This window comes from Thamnophis sirtalis, unplaced genomic scaffold (genome assembly GCF_051295495.1).
Source record: "Thamnophis sirtalis isolate CommonGarterSnake01/CBP01778 unplaced genomic scaffold, rThaSir2_p1.2 scaffold_12, whole genome shotgun sequence".
NCBI classification, from domain to species: Eukaryota; Metazoa; Chordata; class Lepidosauria; order Squamata; family Natricidae; genus Thamnophis; species Thamnophis sirtalis.
The window spans coordinates 2,363,602-2,387,312 of NW_028261392.1; the positions used below are offsets into that span (position 1 = coordinate 2,363,602).

At 45.0% G+C, this 23,711-nt stretch overlaps 1 protein-coding gene across 2 annotated transcripts in view; it reads left to right on the plus strand.

Annotated features, from left to right (window-relative positions):
- ENOX1 (ecto-NOX disulfide-thiol exchanger 1) overlaps nucleotides 1-23,711 on the plus strand; it is a 295,080-nt gene that overhangs the window by 204,979 nt on the left and 66,390 nt on the right. For both annotated transcript variants that reach the window (XM_087726951.1, XM_087726952.1), the window contains exon 9: nucleotides 10,862-10,968. In XM_087726951.1, coding sequence (XP_087583077.1) covers nucleotides 10,862-10,968 — 107 coding nt within the window. The remainder of the gene's footprint in view (nucleotides 1-10,861; nucleotides 10,969-23,711) is intronic.

Genomic DNA, 23,711 nt, shown 5'->3' on the forward strand with positions numbered 1-23,711 from the left:
AGGGGAAGGGTAAAGGGGAGGAAGGGGAAGGAGAGAAGGGAAAGGAGAGGAAGGAAGGAAGGAGAGAAGAAAGAGAAGAAAGGGGGGTAGGAAGGAGGGAGGGAAGGAGGGAGGGAAGCAAGGAGGGAAGGAAGGAGGGAAGGAAGGAGAGAAGGAGAGAAGGAAGGAGGGAAGGAAGGAGGGAAGGAAGGAGAGAAGGAGAGAAGGAAGGAGGGAAGGAAGGAGAGAAGAAAGGGAAGGAAGGAGGGAAGGAAGGAGGGAAGGAGAGAAGGAGGGAAGGGGAAGGAGGGAGGGAAGGAAGGGGAGTAGGAGAGAAGAAACGAGGGAAGGAAAGAGGGAGGGAGGGAAGAAGAAGTAGGACCGTTGTAAGATAAGATGGATCTATGGGATGTTAAAAAAGCAATTTTCAAGTATATTGTCAACAGTAGGGAAAAATTGTTATAAATACATATTATTAATAACAGTTATGAGATCATTGTGAATGTATATATGAAATTGATAAAATTAAAAAAAAAACCCTTTCTCGATCTCTACGAGAGAAATAGTTGCGGTGTCCCATTCCGTTCAGCCTTGATGATCTCCAAGTGGTCAGATGTCTACGGAGACCAGGGGTGGTTCCAGCACGCACCACTGCTGGTTCGCTCGCATGCGCAGTGCTACTAAAATTGTTCTGCGCATGCTGAACACAACAGAGGAAGCAGAAGTAATTCTACCTGTCTTTCTTGGTTCTTGGGGCCCGGCAAATATATTCTAATCTTAATCTGTTTAGGAAACTACAATTCTGGCCCAAATCATAGTTTGTCCAATTTTGTCTCATCCTCCAACAAGCAGTGGAGATGATCCATATCAGCATGAGCATGATGTCTGATAAAGAGAAGGACTAGGGATGACATGATAGAAGTCTTCCAATATTTGAGGGGCTCCTACAAAGACAAGGCGGTCAACTTCTTCTCCAAAGCACCAGAAGGCAGGACAAGAAACGATGGATAGAAACTAACCAAGGAGAGGAGCAACCTAGAACTAAGGAGGAATTTCCGAACAGTTAGATCTATCAACCAATGGAATGGTTTGTCTCCAGAAGTTGTGGGTGCTCCATCACTGGAGGCTTTCAAAAATACTGGACAACCATTTACGTGAATTGGTGTAGAGCGGAGGGTTGGACAAGAAGACCTCCATGGTTCCTTCCAACTCAATTATTTTATGCTCTGTGTCTTTCCTCCAACTTTACAAGCCTGAGAACAAGGTCTCCTAGCAATTTCAAGCTGCATTCTTAAGAGACACAGAGTACCGTAGTCCTTATTGTCCTTCTGTGGTGGTGATGAAGCTATATATCCTCACTTTTCTATGTTGGTCTCCTGGTGAGATGAATGCTTTCCTTGGTGTTTCCAGCCAGTTTAATAGCCATTAACATTTAAGTCCCTGTTGCACTAATGTATTTAAGTTTTAATTCAGTATCACTGCACTAATTAATTTGTTTATCCTGCATCTCAGGGCCTCTTTTCCTTTTGGTAGTAAATTAAGAGGACACGGATTGATTTTTGCAATGTGGGGCAAAGGTTGTTTTCTTTCTTGTTTGAGTGGTGCTGAACTGGTGATACAGATTGTCTTCCATGGTGCAGTTGGGTGGTATGAAAATCCAAGAAGTATCCACAAGGAACTTCCTTTTCCAGCAACCAAGATCTTTGAAGAAGGGGTTGTCCTATGCAGGTCAATCTCACCTGTCCCCACTAAATATCTGGAATAGGAAAGTGATGACCTGCATCATCCATCCATCCATCTATCCACCCACCCACCCACCCACCCACCTTCCATCCCACCCACTCACCATCCGCCCATCTGTCCACCCAACCAACCATCCACCCACCTTCCATCCCACCTACCTATCCGTCCACTCATCCATTCATCCAAACATCCATCTTCCATCCCACCCAACCACTCATCCGTCTGTCCATCCGTCCGCTCACTCACCTTCCATCCCACCCACCCATCCACCCACTCACCCATCCATCTGTCCATCCATCCATCTGCCCGTCCACCCACCCACCTATCCATCCATCTATCTACCCACTCACCTTCCATTCCACCCACCTTCCCACCCACCCACCCATCCATCTGTCTGCTGTCCATCCATCCACCCACCCACCCACCTTCCATCCCACCCATCCCACCACCCACCCACTCACCCATCCATCTGTCTGTCCATCCATCCATCCATCCATCCATCCATCCATCCATCCATCCATCCACCACCACCCCATCCATCTATCTACCCACTCACCTTCCATCCCACCCACCCACCCATCGACCCACTCACCCATCCATCTGTCTGTCAGTCCATCCACTCACCCACCCACCCATCCATCTACCCACTCAGCTTCCATCCCACTCACCCCTCCATCTCTATCCATCCGTCCGACCACCCACCCACCCATCCATCCATCTGTCCGTCCGTCCACCAACTCACCTTCCATCCCACCCACCCATCCAACCACTCACCCATCCATCTGTCTGTCCGTCCGTCCGTCCATCCATCCACCCACCCACCAACCCACCTATACATCCATCTATCTACTTACCCACTTTCCATCCCACCCACCTTCCCACTCACCCACCTGCTCACCCATCCATCTGTTCGTCCATCCATCCATCCATCCCTCCATCCAACCAATCACCCACCTTCCATCCCACCCATCCACCCATTCACCCATCCATCCGTCTGTCAGTCCATCCACTCACCCACCCATCCATCCACCCATCCATCCATCTACCCACTCACCTTCCATCCCACTCATCCCTCCGTCTCTATCCCTCCGTCCCACCATCCATCCACCCACCCAACCATCTGTCCACCCATCTGTCCACCTATCCATCCTTCTACCCACCCTCCCTCCCGCCACACATTTCTTCTTTCATCTGTGCTGTATAACTTTAAAAAAATGATTTTCAGTCTTTTACTTATTGACAAGACAAAATGTTGCATCTGGTTAATGAAAATTTCATATGACAGGAGATAAATCCGCAGATGTTTGCTGATGAATATTTAATTGTGCTTATTGTAGGGTCCTTCTGTCATTCATGGCTGATCAACTGCAGCTTTGTAAGAAGCAGGAGGCCTGGGTTGCGATCAGGAAACTTGGTTGCAATTTTATATTTGTCCCCCTTTTTTATGGCAAAGAAAAGGAGATCAACAGCCTCCCTTGTTAAAATGCTTTGAAACCCCAACCCAGTTAGGAAAACAACAGCTGAGAAAAAGACAAAAGGTGCCAGATTTCTCATTTTTAATCTTTATGAGTGGACCGTCAACGGGAGAAGAAAGAAGTAGAATATTGTGAAATGATCTTTTGATGTCTCCACAAAAGTTGCAGGAAAGACACAAGCTCAGAAAACGTAGAAATTCTACATGTAGAAACCCAAAATGAGCTTGAGAGCAAAGATGTACAGAGGGGGTATTCAGCAGGTTCTGACCAGTTCTGGACAACAGGTAGCAGAAATGTTGAGTAGTTTGCAGAACCGGCAAATGCCACCTCTGGCTGGCCCTGCCCTCATTTATTCTTTGCCTCGCAAGTTCCAGCTGATCGGGAGGGAATGGAGATTTTACAGTATCCTTCCCCTCGAGTGGGGAGGGAATGGGGATTTTACAGTATCCTTCCCCTGGAGTGGGGAAGGAATGGAGATTTTGCAGTATCCTTCCCCTGAAATGGGGAGGGAATGGAGATTTTGCAGTATCCTTCCCCAGGAGTGGAGAGGGAATGGGGATTTTGCAATATCCTTTCCCTAGAGTGAGGAGGGAATGGGGATTTTGCAGTATCCTTCCCCTAGAGTGTGGAGGGAATGGGGATTTTGCAGTATCCTTCCCCTAGAGTGGGGAAGGAATGGAGATTTTGCAGTATCCTTCCCCTGGAGTGAGGAGGGAATGGAGATTTTGCAGTATCCTTCCCCTGGAGTGAGGAGGGAATGAAGATTTTGCAGTATCCTTCCCCTGGAGTGGGGAGAGAATGAGGATTTTGCAGTATCCTTCCCCTGGAGTGAGGAGGGAATGGAGATTTTGCAGTATCCTTCCCCCGGGAGTGGGGAAGGAATGGAGATTTTGCAGTATCCTTCCCCTGGAGTGAGGAGGGAATGGAGATTTTGCAGTATCCTTCCCCTGGAGTGGGGAGAGAATGAGGATTTTGCAGTATCCTTCCCCTGGAGTGAGGAGGGAATGGAGATTTTGCAGTATCCTTCCCCCAGGAGTGTGGAAGGAATGGAGATTTTACAGTATCCTTCCCCCGGGAGTGTGGAAGGAATGGAGATTTTACAGTATCCTTCCCCTGGAGTGGTTGGAGGTTGCCAATCGTCTGAATTTTGATCACGTGACCACGGGGCTGCTGCAAGGATTGTAAGTGTGAAAAACCACAAGTCCCTTTTGGGGATTCGCAAAGAGGACTCAGTGGCTCGGTGGCCAAGACGCTGAGCTTGTTGATTAGAAAGGTTGGCAGTTCGGCGGTTTGAATCCCTAGCGCCGCATAACGGAGTGAGCTCCCGTTCCTTGTTCCAACTTCTGCCAACCTATGCAGTTCGAAAGCAGGTAAAAATGCAAGTAGAACAATAGGAACCACCTTTGGTGGGAAGGTAACAGCATTCTGTGTGTCTTCGCCATTGAGTCATGCCGGCTATATGACCATGGAGACATCTTTCGACAGAGCTGGCTCTTTGGCTTTGAAACGGAGATGAGCACCGCCCCCTAAAGTCGGGAACAACTAGCACATATGTGCAAGAGGAACCATTACCTGTACCTAAAGAGGAGGAGGAGGAGGACTGTGGGGTCCTTGGTGCTCTCTGAGCTTAGTTGTTTTCTTGCAGACGTTTCATTACCCAACTAGATAACATCATCAGTGCTAGAAGGGAGTGGAGTTTGCTCTCTATGGTTTGCCCAGTCAATGTTGGCGGGAGTTTTCTTTTCTTCTTGGTAGTTTCTTGATTTGGCTGTTGTTTGCTGGCTGGTTGATTGCTTATCTAAATTGGTACCCTTCTGGCTTCCAACAAGGAAATCCAAACCAGCAAGCCAGCAGAAGATGGCCAAGACCTGCAGTTAGAACGTCTAGAAATCATCAGAGCCGAGGTGGCGCAGTGGTTAGGGTGCAGTACGGAAGGCCACTTGAGCTGACTGTTATCTGCAGTTCAGCGGTTCTAATCTCACCGGCTCAAGGTTGACTCAGCCTTCCATCCTTCCGAGGTGGGTGAAATGAGGACCCAGACTGTGGGGGCAATATGCTGACTCTGTAAACTGCTTAGAGAGGGCTGAAAGCCCTATGAAGCGGTATATAAGTCTAACTGCTATTGCTATTGCTATTTTCCTAGCCAGACCTTCCAAAGTTCAAGAGCTTCCGAATTTAATAGACACCCCCTTAAAATAGCAGCCCGCCTTTTTTCTCGCATCTTCAAGAAAACGTTCTTCTAGACCCTTCTGCCATTAATTAATTATACCCAGGCTGTTGATTAAGTTCAGTGCTCTTTGCCCTCGTAATAGGTGCAACAGAAGAATGATTAGAATCTAAATTACATTGTTAATAAAATAGATTCCTTCGCGATAACCCTTTCATGGTTTCCTATTCTTATTCCAATTAATTTAATAAGGTTATGAAATACAAAGCCTGAATCATAAGTACATGCAAATTGGAATATCATTTAGCAGTTGGATTCACCGTACCCAGGATTAGCTGCGACGTGACGCAGGGCATTGAGAGGAATGGATGGGCAGATAATAGAATAACAGTGTTGGAAGGGACCTTGGAGGTCTTCTAGTCCAACCCCCTGCTCAAGCAGGAGACCCTACACCATTTCAGACAGGTGGCTGTCCAATCACTTCTTGAAAACCTCCAGTGTTGGAGCATTCACAAGTTCTGGAGGCAAGTTGTCCCACTGGTTAATTGTTCTCATTGTCAGGAAATTCCTCCTTAGTTCAGTTTGCTTCTCTCCTCGATGAGTTTCGTTCCGTCGCTTCTTGTCCTGCCTTCAGAGATTTTGCTCTCGTCCTTAAGGTGTCTATCCTCTTTCCATCCATCATCTTCTAATGTTTTTTCTGATTGGGCTCTTCATGAAAAGCAGGAAGTGAAATACCTTGCTTCATCATACTTGCCATCTTTTACCTTTATTTTAAAAATGGATTTTACTGTAATTTCTTTCTTTGGCGGTTGAGATCCGGCTGGTAGGCAAGTTTCATAAATTAAATTAAAGGTTAAATTAAAAATAAAATTATTACATTACATTTTGCATATACCTTGGGTACACTACACTGAAAGCCATTGTTTTATATTTTGGTTGAAAACTATATAATGATAAGATCTTTCCAGGGATGCGTTCAAAACACTAAAGTTATAAAAAAAAGTTATCCAGCAAGCCCAGTTCTTGGGAACAAGCTGGTGGCATTTTGAAGATAGGGAATTCGGTTCCACCACAAAACCGCGTTCGACTAAAGGGCGCTCGACGAAACCGCGTAGCTGATGTCATCACAGCGTGACAACAGCGCGGAGAAAAAAGCACGCTGTAAACGCTAAACCTAAAATTAACCCCTAAACCTAACCCCCCTAAACCTAACCCTAAACCTAACCCTAAACCTAACCCTAAACCTAACCCTAAACCTAACCCTAAACCTAACCCTAAACCTAACCCTAAACCTAACCCTAAACCTAACCCTAAACCTAACCCTAAACCTAACCCTAAACCTAACCCTAAACGTAACCCTAAACCTAACCCTAAACCTAACCCTTAACCTAATGCTAAACCTAATCCTAACCCTTAACCTAACCCTAACCCTAACCCTAACCCTTAACCTAACCCTAAACCTAACCCTAACCCTTAACCTAACCCTAAACCTAACCCTAAACCTAACCCTAAACCTAACCCTAACCTTAAGTTGAATCGGCTTGCTTTCAAAGCGCTATTTAAAGCGCCCTTCTTTCTCCGCGCTGGCTGTTGTCGCCCTGCTGATGACGTCAGCGACGCGGTTTAATCGGGCGCGGTTTAATCGGGCGCGCTTTAGTCGAGCGCGGTTTTGTCGTGCCACGAGGGAATTCTAAAATTACCAGCTCTATAAAATAAGTCTGGATGACAATTTCTCCTTTTTATAGGGATGGAATTCAATCAGAAAAGTCAGCAGTTCGGCGTTCGAATCCTTAGCGACCCGTAACAGAGTGAGCTCCATTACTTGTCCCAGCTTCTGCCAACCTAGCAGTTCGAAAGCATGTAAAAAAATGCAAATAGAAAAATAGGAACAACCTTTGGTGGGAAGGGAACAGTGTTCTGGGCACCTTCAGCATTGAGTCATGCCGGCCACATGACCACGGAGATGTCTTTGGACAGCGCTGGCTCTTCAGCTTTGAAACGGAGTTGAGCAGCGCCCCCTAGAGTTGGGAACGACTAGCACAGATGTGTGAGGGGAACCTTTACCTTTATATCTTTGTTGCAGATATACTTTTAATCAGAGTCGAACCAATTCCATCCTTATAAAAGGAGAAATTGTCATACAGATTTGTTTTGTAGGTCTAATGTTGGCGGGAATTCCTCTAGTAGATAATTGTCAATTTTGATTTCTTAGGAACAGCACCTGCTTTTTGACAGACAGATAGTGAAGCCAGCAGGAAAAAAAAGATGAGATTTAAGAAACATGGCTGCAGGGAGCCCATGTTTAAATCTACGCAGGCTTTGAACTTTAGCCGAGGCACAAACCTCAATGTTACACAAGTAGTGATTGCTCAGTGCAACAGTTCCAAAAGAGTGGCGGGGGGTGGGGGAGAGAATTATACTTTGGGAAATCAGAAGTCAGCAATCAATATTAAGAACCGAGTTTGGCCATTGCACAATCAGTTCGTAATATTCAAGTTGCATAATCCATAGTCCAAGTGGTGTAAAAATTTGTAAAACAGCTTGCAAAATTCAATTTGTAAAATTCAATTTTTCCCCCCACTCTATATACTTTATTTATTTTATTATTAGTTTGTCAAGCATGTACAGGATAACAGATATAAGTATGAACATGGACATGGGTACGAATAAATGGGGACAGTAGGACAGGGACAGTAGGCACACTGGTGCGCTGATCCACGCCCCCTTTTACGGACTTCTTAGGAATGGGGTGAGGTCCACGGTAGACAGTTTAAAGTTGAAGTTGTGGAGGTTTGAGGATGTAATAACGGAGTCGGGTAGAGCATTCCAGGCGTTGACCACTCTGTTGCTGAACTCGAGAGACCGCCTCCTGCCAATTACCTCCTCGCGACCCATTAGATCGCATAGATTGGGCCTCCTCCGAGTTCCATCTGCCAGTCAGTGTCGACTGGCAACTACGCGGAGGAGAGTCTTTTCAGTAGCAGCTCCGACCCTTTGGAACGATCTCCCCGTGGAGATTCGTACTCTCACCACCCTCCAGACCTTCCGCACAGCCCTCAAGACCTGGCTATCCCGTCAGGCCTGGGGTTAAAGATTATAATCCATCCCCGCCCGAATGATGAATGTTGCTCTATTCTTTTAATTATGTATTGTCCTATATGTCATTGTATGTTTCCCCTTCCTATATAAGTTGTAAGCCGCCCTGAGTCCCCTCAGGGAAAAGGGCGGCCTATAAATAAACTTAAACAAACAAACAAACAAACAAACTCGTATTTTGCACAATAAATAAATAAATATTTTGCACACTAAATAAATAAATATTTTGCACACTAAATAAATAAATATTTTGCACAATAAATAAATAAATATTTTGCACAATAAATAAATAAATTGCACAATCAGTTTGTAAACTTCAAATTGCACACTCCACAGTCCAGGTCCGTAAAATTTGTAAAAAACAGTTTGCAAAATTCCGTTTGGAAAATTCAAAATGGACAATCCACGCAGGTCGAGCAGAAGATATTCAGTGAAATCCAGAATAACCTTCTTAAATCAACACCGAGGCAGAGCTTACCATAAAGGCTTATCGGATCATAATTAAAAAAACGGTGGGGAAGATTTAAAAAAAAAATTACTTCTGCAGCAATAACACAAACCAAGGTCTTTTTGGCGTGTAGAGGGGATAATTCACTTTCCAGAGAAGAGTTTCTCTTAGATTTGCAAATATGAGAATCCCATCGACAAAATGAAATACATATGTTTTCTGAATTAGCTGTCACAGTTTGCTGCTATTGTGTGAATCTGCCAACTGTGGAACTCCAGAATTTGATTTGCAATATTTTTATTTTAGTTACTTTTAAGGCCTGAGTGACAGTTCATTTGCGATTGCTTGGCAACCTCAAATGTTATCTTTTGACTTGAAAATGTCATGTTCTGAAAGAGAGAGAGAGTGGAAGTGAAATATTAGAATAAAGAACCGAAGAAAAGAATACGATTTGAATTGCAGATATCTTTTGGGCTTCTAATATCTTCCATGTTTCTTATGTAAATTAGCAATATACATATTTAAATTTCGGTGGGTCTGTAAAAAATCACAAGTTCACTTTAATACTGTAGATCTGCAGTTTGCAAATACGAGGGATAAGCAGACTTAAAATGTTTTGTGGAAGACATTGGCCCACAAGGGAGATGAAGAGAGAAGTCTTCATTTAAAAGGATAGGTAAATAAATGGTGCCATCTTCTTTAGATTAACTCAAGTTCCAACTTGGGAATTTCCTTAACACTTTCAATAAGAGTATAATCTTATACGTGTCTACTAAAAAATAAGTCCCATTGAGTCAACTGAGGCATGTTCTTAGGTAAAATAAACAGCTGGCTTAGTCATACTACACTCAGTATCAGGGATGCAACAGTATTAATACTGTTAAGACTTAATAGTATTAAGTATCCGGGGGTACAGACAATTAGTTATGTGCACCTTAACAATCTGAACTGGCCTGTCAACATATCATCCTTAGTGAAGCATGGACTAATCCTGCGTCGGATGAAGAGAGCACATCTTTCTCCTTCTGTCCTGGCCACTTTTTACAGAGGCACAATTAAGAGTGGTTTAACAAAATGCATCCGTGTTTGGTGCGGTGATTGCAGTGCCTCAGATAGAAAGCCCCTACAGAGAGTGGTGAGGACAGTGGAGACGATTATAAAAAGCTCACTTCCCATTATTCAGGACCCTGCTTATAAATGCTAAGTACTTAGAGCTCGAAGGATTGTGAGAGATCCCCACACACTCACTTCACGCTCTGTTTCTATTGCTCCCCCCTCAGAGGAGGTTCCGAAGTATTTCTGACAGGATTTCTGTAACAGCTTTGTAACAGGCCTTGGCCATCCATCCAATAAACTCCCAAGATTTGTTTTTCTTGCCATGGACATGTACACATCTAAACTAGACTGCGTTGTTTATATGTGTGATAGAATATATGTGGGTTTAGGCGTAATTTTGTATTTATTTATTTATTTTGCCATTTATGTAGTGTATATTGGAAATGTACCCTTTGAGATCTGTATGCCACAAAATTTCACTTTAATGTATGCCAATTAGTGTATTTAAAGTGGCAACAAACTTCTTTCAGGTTCTAGAATTACAGCTTCAGAAGCTACAAATTGGGGTTTTTCTACAGCTTCACCTCTAACTTAGCATCTCATGTACACAAGTCAGGAGTGCAACAACAACTGGAGAAGCCATTAACTGCATGCCAATCTGTCTGTAATCAGGGCGCAACCGGTTGTAGACTAAAGTTGTGAGCGGACACTTGAAGGAGGAGGAAACCTCCAACAGTTCTGAAATGTAAGTACAGAAAAGACACGCGGTCGGAGGCCGCGGATGAGGCCATTCCAGGAGTGGCGTCATCCGCGGGACTCCCCGTGTCTTTACATGGCTTTCCTTTAGCGATCACAACATAAATTGCTTGTCTTGTTTGACTTCCTTGTTCACCAAAGTTGAGCAGATTGTGGCCGTTTTCAACGCCTCCGCCCGGCAAAAAGCTTGGGACCATTTCTCCAAAGCTCAACGGAAGAACCTAGATATTTGGCGCAAGCACTCCGAGGTGGGTGAATTTTTCCTTTTCTGTTTTTATCCAGTCATTTCACAGCCTTGGACCAAGTTGTGGGGGCGGAGGGAAATGCAAAAGGGCCTGTGGTGGATTGTGCCTTTGTTCAGCAGTCTTTCAATTGCCGCAATTGTTGTGTGTAAAAGTAATTAAGGATTGTTTCCAGAGTCCCTGCAACGGTTTATGCAGCTGAAACTCTTGGGGGACAATATCCCTTCCACTAAAACAGCTAATGGGGAGAATTAGCAAAGTCGCCTCAACATTCACGTCGTAGTCCTGGAGTGAATGAATTCCAAAATGAATTTAATTCATCACAATATTGTCCGAAAGTGGAGGAAGCTATTGGACAAATCTGATTTGTTTCAGAACAATCTTCTCCATCATAAATATTCCTAGCAACATAACTGCTAAGGAGATATTGGAAATCCAGATTTCTTATTTCATTAGTATTAGCTTAGGACAGGCATGATCATTTTTCCAAATTGACCTTGGACAAAATAAATGGGGGATGTTTTTTAAGGGTCCACAATCCGAACTTTATAAAATAGGGCACTGTGCAGCCAGAATCCCACATTTTTAATCTTTTGAGTCCTATCAAGGATAAGATTTTTTTTATTGATGCAGTTATGAGTTATGAGTTATGAAAGTTTATTTATATGCCGCCCTTTTCCCTGGGGGGACTCAGGGCGGCTTACAACTCAAGGTGGGGGAAACAGACATTTAACACGTAAAACAATGCATAATTAAAAGCACAACATTCATACCATTCGGGTGGGTTACAGTCTTTAGCCCCAGGCCTGACGGGATAGCCAGATTTTAAGGGCTGTGCGGAAGGTCTGGAGGGTGGTGAGGGTACGAATCTCCACGGGGAGATCGTTCCAAAGGGTCGGAGCTGCCACCGAGAAGGCTCTCCTCCGCGTAGTTGCCAGTCGACACTGACCGGCAGATGGAACCCGGAGGAGGCCTAATCTATGTGATCTAATTGGTCGTGTGGAGGTGATTGGCAGTAGGCGGTCTCTCAAGTACCCAGATCCACTACCATGCAGTGATATCAAGGAGCTGCAAAGTTTTTCTTGAACCCAGATAGCAGGAAAAAAAACTACTTCCTCATCCTAATAAGAGCTCAGATTCACCTACGGTCCTGCAGAAGTGGGAAAGGAAGTCCTCGTTAAGTTATGACAGCTTCCTGGCCTCATTTATATATATAAAAAGAACATTAAATGATGGACTTCTTTCAAAGGGTATCTGGACTTTCTTATTTTGCTTGAAAAAGTTTCGCTTCTCATCCAAGAAGCTTCTTCAATTCTGACCGAATGAGGGAGAATAGAAGGATTTATATTCCTTGCAGTTGAATTTATTAAATTCCTGGCGTCTGGTTGTCCGTGCTCTTTCTGAGAGCCGTTGAGGCCACTTGGAGGTTTATCTGCGCCCTTGGGGGTCTGCAATTTTTCTGGAAATCCATTCATACTCCCACAGCATTCGAAGGGTATTCCTCTGGCAGGTGACCCTGAGGACACAGAGAAGCCTCCAGGTGACCTCAACGACCCCCAAAAAGGATGCAAATGACCAGCTGTCTGCAAGGAGTATAAATCCTTCCATTCCCCACCATCCAGTCAGAGCTGAAGAAGCTTCTTGGATGAGAAGCGAAATATCTTCAAGGAAAAACCAGAAAGTCCAGTTGCCTCTTGAAAAAGCACCTTTGGGGCACCTGCATGAAAGGAATATCCACCTGCAGGATGGTAGATAAAGCATTGTGGTGAATCAGACCTTTTTTGAACTTCTAGGTGAAGCTGGTACAAAATGCAACAGACTTTGCAATTCAGTGCTCATCCCCTATCTTGTCCATTTGATGCCCAATCTGGATAGACCAGTGATAGGACAGAAGGTATCGGACAGAAGGAGGGGACTCAGAATCATACCACCTGGTTTGTCCTAGTTGCTAACTTGCTCCCCTCAGAGCAAAATCTCTACCTGTTGTACTTAGCCATACCTGTTGGCTTCCTTGCAAATAGGTGTGGTAGCCAGGACCACCAAGGAGATACATCCTGAGTTTAAATACTTGGTTACGCCTGGCAGTAGTGGAGAACCAGAAGCAGGGAGATTTGGGCAAGTGGAAGGACGAAAGAAGGGAAAAATCAAATTCAATCCAGCCTGAACATCTGGATTTTGTTCAATGCATGTGCATGATGAGAAGTCAAGGAAGAATTGTTTTTCCTACATCCCTTTTGAGAGAGGGAGAGAGAGAGAATGAGAGAGTGAAAGAGGGAGAAAGAGAGGGAGAGAAAGAGAGAGAGAATGAGAAAGAGAGAGTCTCTTGAGAGAGAGAGAGAAAGAGAGAGAGAATGAGAGAAAATGAGAGAGAGAGAATGAGAGAGAGAGAGAGAGAATTCCCTACATGTTTAATTTATTGATCATATTATGCAAATGTGTCTCAACTCATTTTCTTGGATTCATGTGCTCTGCATGTAGATGATTTCCTGCATTCTGGCTGTGGCTTAGTTGTGGCTTGGCTTGTGTTGTGATCCATGCATCAGGCCTAATACCATGTGTGAATGATGATTCTTGGGATCAGGGCACTTTGTCAATGTGTGCAACAACTACACTCTTCCCATGGATAAAGGGTTGGCATGGACTGAAACCCCAAGTTACATACCAGGGGTTCTTTCAGCTGAGAGGCAAGCATGACTATCACTGTCATCTCCTTCACTGGTGAGAGAGAGAATGAGAGAGAGAAAGTAGGTAGGTAGGTAGGTAGGTAGGTAGGTAGGTAGGTAGGTAGGTAGGTAGGTAAGTAGGTAGGCAGGCAGGCAGGCAGGTAGAATGGATAAACATAGACAGACATGATAGATTATAAGATGACAGATGATGGATGGATGGATGGATGGATGGATGGATGGATGGATGGATGGATAGATAGATAGATAGATAGATAGATAGATAGATAGATAGATAGATAGATAGATAGATAGATAGATAGATAGATAGAGGAGAGAGAGAGAAGGTAAGTAGGTAGCTAGGTAGATAGAATGGATAAACATAGACAGACATGATAGATTATAAGATGATAGATGATGGATGGATGGATGGATGGATGGATGGATGGATGGATGGAGAGAGAGAAAGAGAGAGAGAGAGAGAAAGAGGCTCTATCCATAGAAGATGGATAGATAATAATGATAGAAACAGAAAGACGAGAGAGAGAGGGGGGGAGAGAGAGAAGGTAAGTAGGTAGCTAGGTAGATAGAATGGATAAACATAGACAGACATGATAGATTATGATGACAGATGATGGATGGATGGATGGATGGATGGATGGATGGATGGATGGATGGATGGATGGATGGATGGATAGATAGATAGATAGATAGATAGATAGATAGATGATTGATAGATAGATAGATAGATAGATAGATAGATAGATAGATAGATAGATAGATAGATAGAGGCTCTATCCATAAAAGATGGATAGATAATAGATGATAGAAACAGAAAGACATATTAGAGAGACAGACAGACAGACAGACAGACAGATGAGAGAGAGAGGGAGAGAGAGAGAGAGAGAATTCATCTGCTCCCCCCCCCATGTGCCACATTAACCTGGTGTGCGTCACACAGTAGTTTTTGTTGTAAAGGAAATAAGAACCGTTTCCTTGTCCCAGCCCTTCATCTTGATTTTCTTTCCTAAACGAAATAAGTTAACCAAAACACATTGTGCCAGGTGATGCATCCATTTACGGAGTGTCCTCCTGGTGCCTTGTTAACAGCGCAGTCCTTTTCTTGTTTCCTTGCCTAACAACCCAAATGCTGTGCGGAGGTAAGAGTTGTTTATGGAATTATTGTGTCTCTTGCTTTATTATAACAATGGCGTTGCATGCTTCCGAGATAAAATTGTACTGAAGTCCAAATCCTGGAGGGGGCTTTTGGAGCGCCCTGAATAAATAAATAATTGATTGAATAAGGAAACCGTTGGATGCGATAGCTGCATGAATTAAAAATAAATAAGCTTTTATTATCGCGGCCTATTACGACATAGAGGATGTACGATGTTTTCTGGGGTTATTCATAAATGAAGACACCTGAGTGCCAAAAAAAAGAATAAAACAAAAGGCCAAAGGAGTTTTTTTTATTAACCAGGCTGCTATTTTCCTAATATTGAATATATATATATCCATTAACCCTGAAATTTATCTGAAACATACAAATACACACACACACACACCATTGAAAATATTCGGGATGGGAATTAATTTCTTAACAGTTAAATATTTAATATGCCACGATGCGTTCAAGGCGTTCTGTTTTTCTTTCCTGCAAACCATCCTTGAATTTTTAACGACAGCTAATTCCCCCGTCCCTCGCTTTTCGCTTTTTTAAAAGTAATAAAGCTGTAAGGGGAAAAAAAAGTCCTCTTCTGAAAACAAGGTACGTGTCCTACCCACCCACTGCTCCCAAGTCCCATCCACTCTCTCTCTCTCTGATTTGAAGGCTAGAAACTGGGAGGTGGTGAGTTCTAGTCCCACCTTAGGTACGAGAGCCAGCTGGGGGATTTGGGGCCAATCACTAGGAGATTGAGAGCTCTAGTCCCGCCTTAGCATGAAAGCCAGCTGCGTTACTTTGGGCCAATCACCGGGAGACTGAGAGTTCTAGTCCCGCCTTAGCACAAAAGCGAGCTGGATGACTTTGGACCAATCACTGGGAGACTGAGAGTTCTAGTCCCGCCTTGGCACAAAAGTGAGCTGGATGACTTTGGGCCAATCACTGGGAGACTGAGAGTTCTAGTCCCGCCTTGGCACAAAAGCGAGCTGGATGACTTTGGGCCAATCACCAGGAGACTGACAGTTCTAGTCCCGCCTTAGCACAAAACCGAGCTGGATGACTTTGGGCCAATCACCAGGAGACTGAGAGTTCTAGTCCCGCCTTAGCACAAAAGCGAGCTGGATGACTTTGGGCCAATCACTGGGAGACTGAGAGTTCTAGTCCAGTGGTGGGTTCCGGATCCCATAGCAACCGAGACAGTGCACGAGGCCGGGCATCCACCACATGAGTGTGCACAGTGCGCGCATCCATACTTACCGCCTGCGACGCTCCAGCTGCTCGGCAGAGCAGCGCACAGGCACCATATGCTCTGTGCGCATGCGTGGAAGCCCCGAAAACCTCAAATATCGGTAAGGAGCATGGATGGGAAGGTGGGCCCTCCGGAGCACCATACCGGGCTGACTCTGCCCTTCCCCAGTTTCCTCCAAGGCCAACAGAGCAAGCCTCTCCGTCTCCGTCAGCTCTTCTTCCAGCTCATCTTCCCCCCGCAGATTCAGACTCCGAGGTGGGCACTAGGGATGGTGAGTTCTAGCCCTACCTTAGCTATGAAAGCCAGTTGGGCGACTTTGGGCCAATCACCAGGGATGGTGAGTTCTAGTCCTACCTTAAGCACAAGAGACATCTGGGTGATTTGGGGCCAATCGCCAGGCGACTGAGAGTTCTAGTTCCATTTTAGGCATGAAAGCCAGTTGAGTGACTTTGGAGCAATCACTGGGACACAGTGAGTTCTAGTCCCACCTGAGTCCCACCTATCTATCTATCTATCTATCTATCTATCTATCTATCTATCTATCTATCTATCTATCTATCTATCTATCATCTATCTATCCATCCATCCATCCATCCATCCATCCATCCATCCATCCATCCATCCATCCATCCATCTATCTATCTCACCTATCATCTCTCTCTCTCATCTATATATCTATCTGTCTGTCTATCTATCTATCTATCTATCTATCTATCTATCTATCTATCTATCTATCTCACCTATCATCTCTCTCTCTTCTATCTATCCATCCATCTATCTATCTATCTATCTATCTATCTATCTATCTATCTATCTATCCATCCATCCATCTATCTATCTATCTCACCTATCATCTCTCTCTCTTCTATCTATCCATCCATCCATCCATCTATCTATCTCACCTATCATCTCTCTCTCTCATCTATCTATCTGTCTGTCTGTCTATCTATCTATCTATCTATCTATCATCTATCTATCTATCTATCTATCTATCCATCCATCCATCCATCCATCCATCCATCCATGCATCTATCTATCTATCTATCTCACCTATCATCTCTCTCTCTTCTATCTATCCATTTATCTATCTATCTATCTATCTATCTATCTATCTATCTATCCATCCATCCATCCATCCATCCATCCATCCATCCATCCATCCATCATCTGTCATCATAATCTATTCATGTCTGTCTATGTTTATCAGTTCTATCTACCTAGCTACCTATTTACCTTCTCTCTCTCTCTCTCTCTCTCTCTCTCTCTCTCTCTCTCTCTCTCAACCCATCATGAAGGGTTGGCGTGGTGAAAATAGGAGGAAGGAGGTATGTTGAACATGTTCACCGCCTTGAGTTATTTGTAAGAATAATTAAGGTGTGAATGATTTTTTAAAAAACAAAATTAGATAAAAAATAAAAATAAATAAAAGTGGGATTGCAGGGGGAAAAAAATCCAGGAAGGTGTTAGGTTAAAGAAGGCGACTTTTATGCTGATTGGTGGCTTCCAAAACGCCACGGCCTGGATGCAAATGTCCTTGATTTTCATGCTTAGGAAGTTGTCGGAGATTTGTGTAGCAGGGTAAATTGGGTTGCTTTATTGATTTGCAGAGCACATGTTAATAAGGAATCCAAGCTACGTGGCCTCTTTAGGGATGAGGGAGAATGTGAGGCTTACTTTTGAAAAAACACAAAAGAAACTTTGCTTCCTGAAACCCCTCCTGGAATGTCTGCGCAGATTCTCTGTCATCCAGGTCAAGGTTGTCCCAAAGGTGTTCCCCCCCCCAAGAGGCAAGTGGATTTTCTTGGTTTTTTTTTTTCTTTGAAGAGGTTTTACTTCTCACGCAAGAAGCTTCCTCTGGTTCTGACTGAAGGGTGGAGGATGGGAGGATTTATATTCCTTGCAGACGGCTGGTCATTGGCATCCTTTTTGGAGAGTCGTTGAGGCCACTGGGGGGGGGTATCTTTGTGTCCTCAGGGTCACCTGAGTGGTGTCCTCAGGGTCACCTGCTGCCAATCACCTCCTCTAGACCGATTAGATCCCACAGATTAGGCCTCCTCCGAATTCCATCCACTGGCCAATGCCGACTGGCGACTACCTGGAGGAGGGCCTTCTCTGTGGCTGCTCTGACCCTCTGGAACGAGCTCCCCATGGAGATTCGAACCCTCACCACCCTCCAGGCCTTCTGCAAAGGCCTTAAAACCTGGCTGTTCCGACAGGCCTGGGGATAAAGAGCTGTTGCCCCCCCTCGAATGGTATGGTTGTTGTGTGCTTTTAAATTGTGTATTGTTCTGTTCGTCTTTTTTATCCCTTATCTGTATCCCCTTCCCTGACTTGGATTGTGAGCCGCCCTGAGTCCCCTTCGGGGAAAAGGGCGGCATATAAATGCAATAAAATTCAATTCAATTCAATACAAATGGGTGTGTGGAGACTTTTTGGAACTGCTGAAAGCACGACATGTTGTGAGGCTGTGTTTTCTGTGCAATGTTTTCTGCCCTCTGTCCCTTCACTGTTGGAAGATGGGCACCGGCTGTTGTGGTGTCTCTGTGTTGTCTGCATCTCAATCTGAAGCGCAAAGCGGTTCCTGTCATCTGCATTTTTTTGGAAATCCGTTCGTACACCTGTTCCATTCAAGGAAGTTCATCCAAAAGTGCATAGCTAAATCTCTGTGGAGATTCTCCGTCCTCCAGGTCATCGTTGTCCCAAAGGGGCTTTTTCAGGAGGCAACTGGACTTTCTTCTTTTTTCTTTGAAGTTGTTTTGCTTCTCATCCCAGAAGCCTCTTCAGCTCTGACTGGGTGGTGGGGAAGGGAGGGATTTATACTCCTTGCAGACAGCTGGTCTTTTGCATCCTTCTAAAGAGTCGGATGAACAGATTTCCAGAAAAATTGCAGAATACGTGAATAATTTGCCCTTCAGTTTGAATTGCAGACAACACAGACACCAGAACAGCCGGTGCCCATCTTCAAGAGTGAAAGGACAGAGGGCAGAAAACACCCTGAAGAATGCACAGCTCCACAACATGTAGTCCTTTCACCAGTTCCAAGAAAGCTCAAACAGCCATTTGCACCATTCAGGTGACTCTGAGGATTCAGAGAGTCCTCCAAGTGGCCTCAAAGACTCTCTCAAAGGATGCAAATGACCAGCTGTCTGCAAGGAGTATAATTCCATTCCCCACCATCCAGTCAGAGCTGAAGAAGCTTCTTGGATGAGAAGCGAAATGTCTTCAAAACAAAAGCAAAAACAGAAAGTCCAGTTGCCTCCTGAAAAAAGCACCTTTGGGACTTCCTGAAATGGCTATGCAATTACATAGTCAGGGAGAACACAGGGGACATTGTTTCTTTTTTAAAATGTCAAGAGATGGAAAAGTGATAGTTGCAATGCAATTTTAAAAAAGAGTCACTTTCATGGAAGGGAATAAAGATGTGGAGACTCTAGAAAGAGTGCAGAGAAGAGCAACAGAGAGGATTAAGGGACTGGAGGATAAAACAGATGAAGAACGGTTGCAGGAACTGGGTATGTCTAGTGTAATGAAAAGAAGGAACAGGGGAGACATGACAGCAGTGTTAACAATATCTTGGGCTGCCCCAAAGAAGAGGGAGTCAAGCTATTCTCCAAAGCACCTGAAGGCAGGACAAGATGCAATGGGTGGAAACTAATCAAGGAGAGAAGCAACTTAGAACTGAGGAGAGAATTTCCTGACAGTTAGAACAATTAATCAGCAGAACGATTTGCCTCCAGAAGTTGTGAATGTCCCAACACTGAAAGTCTTTAAGAAGATGTTGGATAGCCATTTGTCTGAAGTGCTGTAGGGTTTCCTGCCTAAACAGGGGGTTGGACTAGAAGACCTCCAAGGTCCCTTCCAACTCTGTTATTCTATATTCTGTTCTATTCTATTATTCCCACTCTTAGGCTCCCACAGAGAAGTCCACACTTGCGATGAACTAATCAAGCGATTATTTACGTCTGTCTCCATGTCAGAGTTACCACCATTCTTAAAACGTTGGAATTGGAATTAGATGTATACACATAGCCCTCGAGTTACAACAGTTCATTTAGTGACTGTTCAAAGTTACAATGTTGCTTTAAAAAAGCGACTTACGACCGTTTCCCCCACTTACAACCATCGCAACATCTCCATGGTCAGCAGTTGGACTCCTATTTGTGACGGTTTTAGTGTCCCGGGGGTCGTGTGGTCTTCCTTTTGCGACCTTCTGATAAGCCAGATTCACTTAACAACCGGGTTACTAACTGCAGCAATTCATTTAACAACGGAGGCCAGAAAGGACGGGGCAAAATTCAACGTAACCAATGTCTCGGCAACCAAAATGTCCACAATGGGGTTGTCCATTGTGGCCGTAGGTCGAGGACCACTTGTGTTACATTCTAGGCGCTCCGTTGCCTGCACCCCAAACACTTCCTGGCATCTTTGGAAGGGAACGCAAATGGCAATAGTTAGACTTATATAGCAATAGTTAGACTTATATACCGCTTCATAGGGCTTTCAGCGCTCTCTAAGCGGTTTACAGAGTCAGCATATTTGCCCCCAACAACAATCTGGGTCCTCATTTTACCCACCTCGGAAGGATGGAGGGCTGAGTCAACCTTGAGCCTGGTGGGATTTGAACAGCCGAACTGCTGAACTGCAGTCAGCTGAAGTAGCCTGCAGTGCTGCATTTAACCACTGCGCCACCTTGGGATTGTTGTTGGGATTTATGGCCCTAATAAATGGGAGAAGACTCCTTGAGTTTCCAAGGCCTCCTTTGTAAATCTTCCATCCATCAGCTTCGGCACCTCCCGCTGTGATTAAAGGCTTCACACGCCTGGAGGATAATGGATTACATTTATTGATAAACACTGGATGCATCTCGCCAACAAATTATTTGAGTCCCTCATTAATTGCGAGGAATAAAACGGCACATTCCTCAACCACGTTTTCTCCTCAGAAGTCACTTCTCTTTCTTCTGCCAAAGATTTAATGCCATCTCCCTGGGAACTGGGGTCTTTTTTTTCCAATAGAAAAATTAGCTGTCTCTGGACCCAAAGGTGTTACACTTATCACTGGTGTACATCCTTGTGTTGCAGCTGATGCTATTATTAGGCTAAAAGCGAATTCTCTCAATCTTCCTTGTGCCAGCAGCGTTCAGGGAAGGTAGTGTTGTGGCCGGCCAGCCGCCAGGCCCACCAGCAGCTGAATCAGAGGAGGAGGAGGTGTGGGAATCAGGATCAGGATCAAGGCAACCTGGGAGCTCCATGGGGGAAGAGGGAATGGAAATAGCAGGGAGAGAGAGAGAGAGGGAGAGAGGGAGAGAGGGAGGGGGAGAGAGAGAGGGAGGGAGGGAGAGACAGAGTGAGTGAGAGAGAGAGACGAGCCTGGGCCGTCTGTCAGCCCTCAGGTCTGGAGGTGGCTGATGAGGAAGAGGAGGAACAGCTGGTCGAGTGCCTGATGTGAGGATGCACAGAAGGAAGAGAGGAGAGGAGAGCAGTGGAAATCTATGGGCCGGTCCTTGGGACAGAAGAGACACCGCTGCTAGTGAAGCCCCATCCGAGCTCTGGGGATAAAAGGCAGGGGGCGGAGATGAATAGATGTGGCAGAGGAAAGGAGAGCAGTGGAAATCTATGGGCCGGCCCTTGGGACGGAAGAGACACCGCTGCTAGCGAAGCCCCATCCTAGCTCTGGGGATAAAAGGCAGGGGGCGGAGATGAATAGATGTGGCAGAGGAGAGGAGAGCAGTGGAAATCTATGGGCCGGTCCTTGGGACGGAAGAGACACCGCTGCTAGCGAAGCCCCATCCGAGCTCTGGAGATAAAAGGCAGGGGGTGGAGATGAATAGATGTGGCAGAGGAAAGGAGAGCAGTGGAAATCTATGGGCCGGTCCTTGGGACGGAAGAGACACCGCTGCTAGCGAAGCCCCATCGGAGCTCTGGAGATAAAAGGCAGGGGGCGGAGATGAATAGATGTGGCAGAGGAGAGGAGAGCAGTGGAAATCTACGGGCTGGTCCTTGGGACAAAAGAGACACCGCTGCTAGCGAATCCCCATCCTAGCTCTGGAGATAAAAGGCAGGGGGCGGAGATGAATAGGTGGGGCAGACAACTACTCATCTCCCTGCCGGAGAGTCTTGTTAGCCTGAGCAAAACTTTTTTGCCGGGGCTGCCGGCATTCCTAATTAAACATCCGAGGCTTTGTCGTGTTTTGGGAGCTGAATCAGAACAGGTAGCCCTAATGTCACTGTCTTTTCTGAGAAGTTTTGTGAAAACTCAAGTCCTTTTACTCGTCGTTTGCCTTCCTCCGCTGTCTTTCCTATTGGGTGATTTCCGTCAAGATTGGCTGTTCATCCCCAACATTTATTTCATAAGGCCTGAGGCCTTCATCTCTCCAATTCAGGTAACAGGTTTGTTCTGCTATGAAGTAATTTTTGAAGCACTTTTCTGCGGGCCCTGACTCCTCTCCCTCAAGGTCACCAAAAATAGATCAGGTCATAGCTTAAACAGGAAGGATTTATCTCGAAAATTATGCACACTTTCAAATGGGGCCACCTGAAGCAAACGCTTTGGCCTTAAACATCCCACAGAGGATCCGTTCTCGCCGCAACTTTTCAAATGGAGCTCTTTTTTTAAAAAAGTCATTTAAATCTCAAAGGTCATAGAGTACACCAGTTACTATACTTAATCATAGTTTCAACTGGAAAACTGCGAGGATCCCAGACCGAGCTGAGCCCCCAAAATGCTAGAATAGTCCTGGAAGCCCATCATACTGACAAATTGGCCACCGACGGGCACATAGAGATGAGCAATATCTACACACCGTTCAAAAGAATAGCAGAACAGAATAAAGGAATTGGAAGGGACGTTGGAGGTCTTCTAGTCCAACCATTTTTCAGGCAGAAAACCTGATACGATCAGTCAAAGGGTTGTCCAATCTCTTCTTTAAAACTTCCAGTGATGGAGCACCCACAACTTCTGGAGGGAAGCTGTCCCACTGATTAATTGTCTTCACTGTTAGGAAGTTTCTCCTTAATTCCAGCTTGCTTCTATCCTTGATTAGTTTCATTCCGTTGCCTCTTCGTCCGCCTTCTGGTGCTTTAAAGAATAGTTTGACTCCCTCTTCTTTGTGGCAGCCCCTGAGATATTGGAAGATGGCTATCATGTAACCCCTGGTCCTTCTTTTTGTTAAACTAGACATACCAAATTTCAGCGATCCTTCTTCTTGAGACAATCAAAAATAGGTTCCACCACAAAACCGTGCTCGACTAAACCGTGTTTGCTGACGTCATCAACAGGGCGACAACAGCACGGAGACAGAAGCACGCTGTAAACCCTAAACCTAAAATTAACCCCTAAACCTAACCCCCTTAACCTAACCCTAAACCTAACCCTTAACCTAACCCTAAACCTAATCCTAACCCTTAACCTAACCCTAACCCTAACCCTTAACCTAACCCTAAACCTAACCCTTAACCTAACCCTTAACCTAACCCTAAACCTAACCCTAACCCTTAACCTAACCCTAAACCTAACCCTAAACCTAACCCTTACCTTAAGTTGAATCGGCTTGCTTTCAAAGCGCTATTTAAAGCGCCCTTCTTTCTCCGCGCTGGCTGTTGTCGCCCTGTTGATGACGTCAGCGACGCGGTTTAATCGGGCGCGGTTTAGTCGAGCGCGGTTTGACGGGTCACGC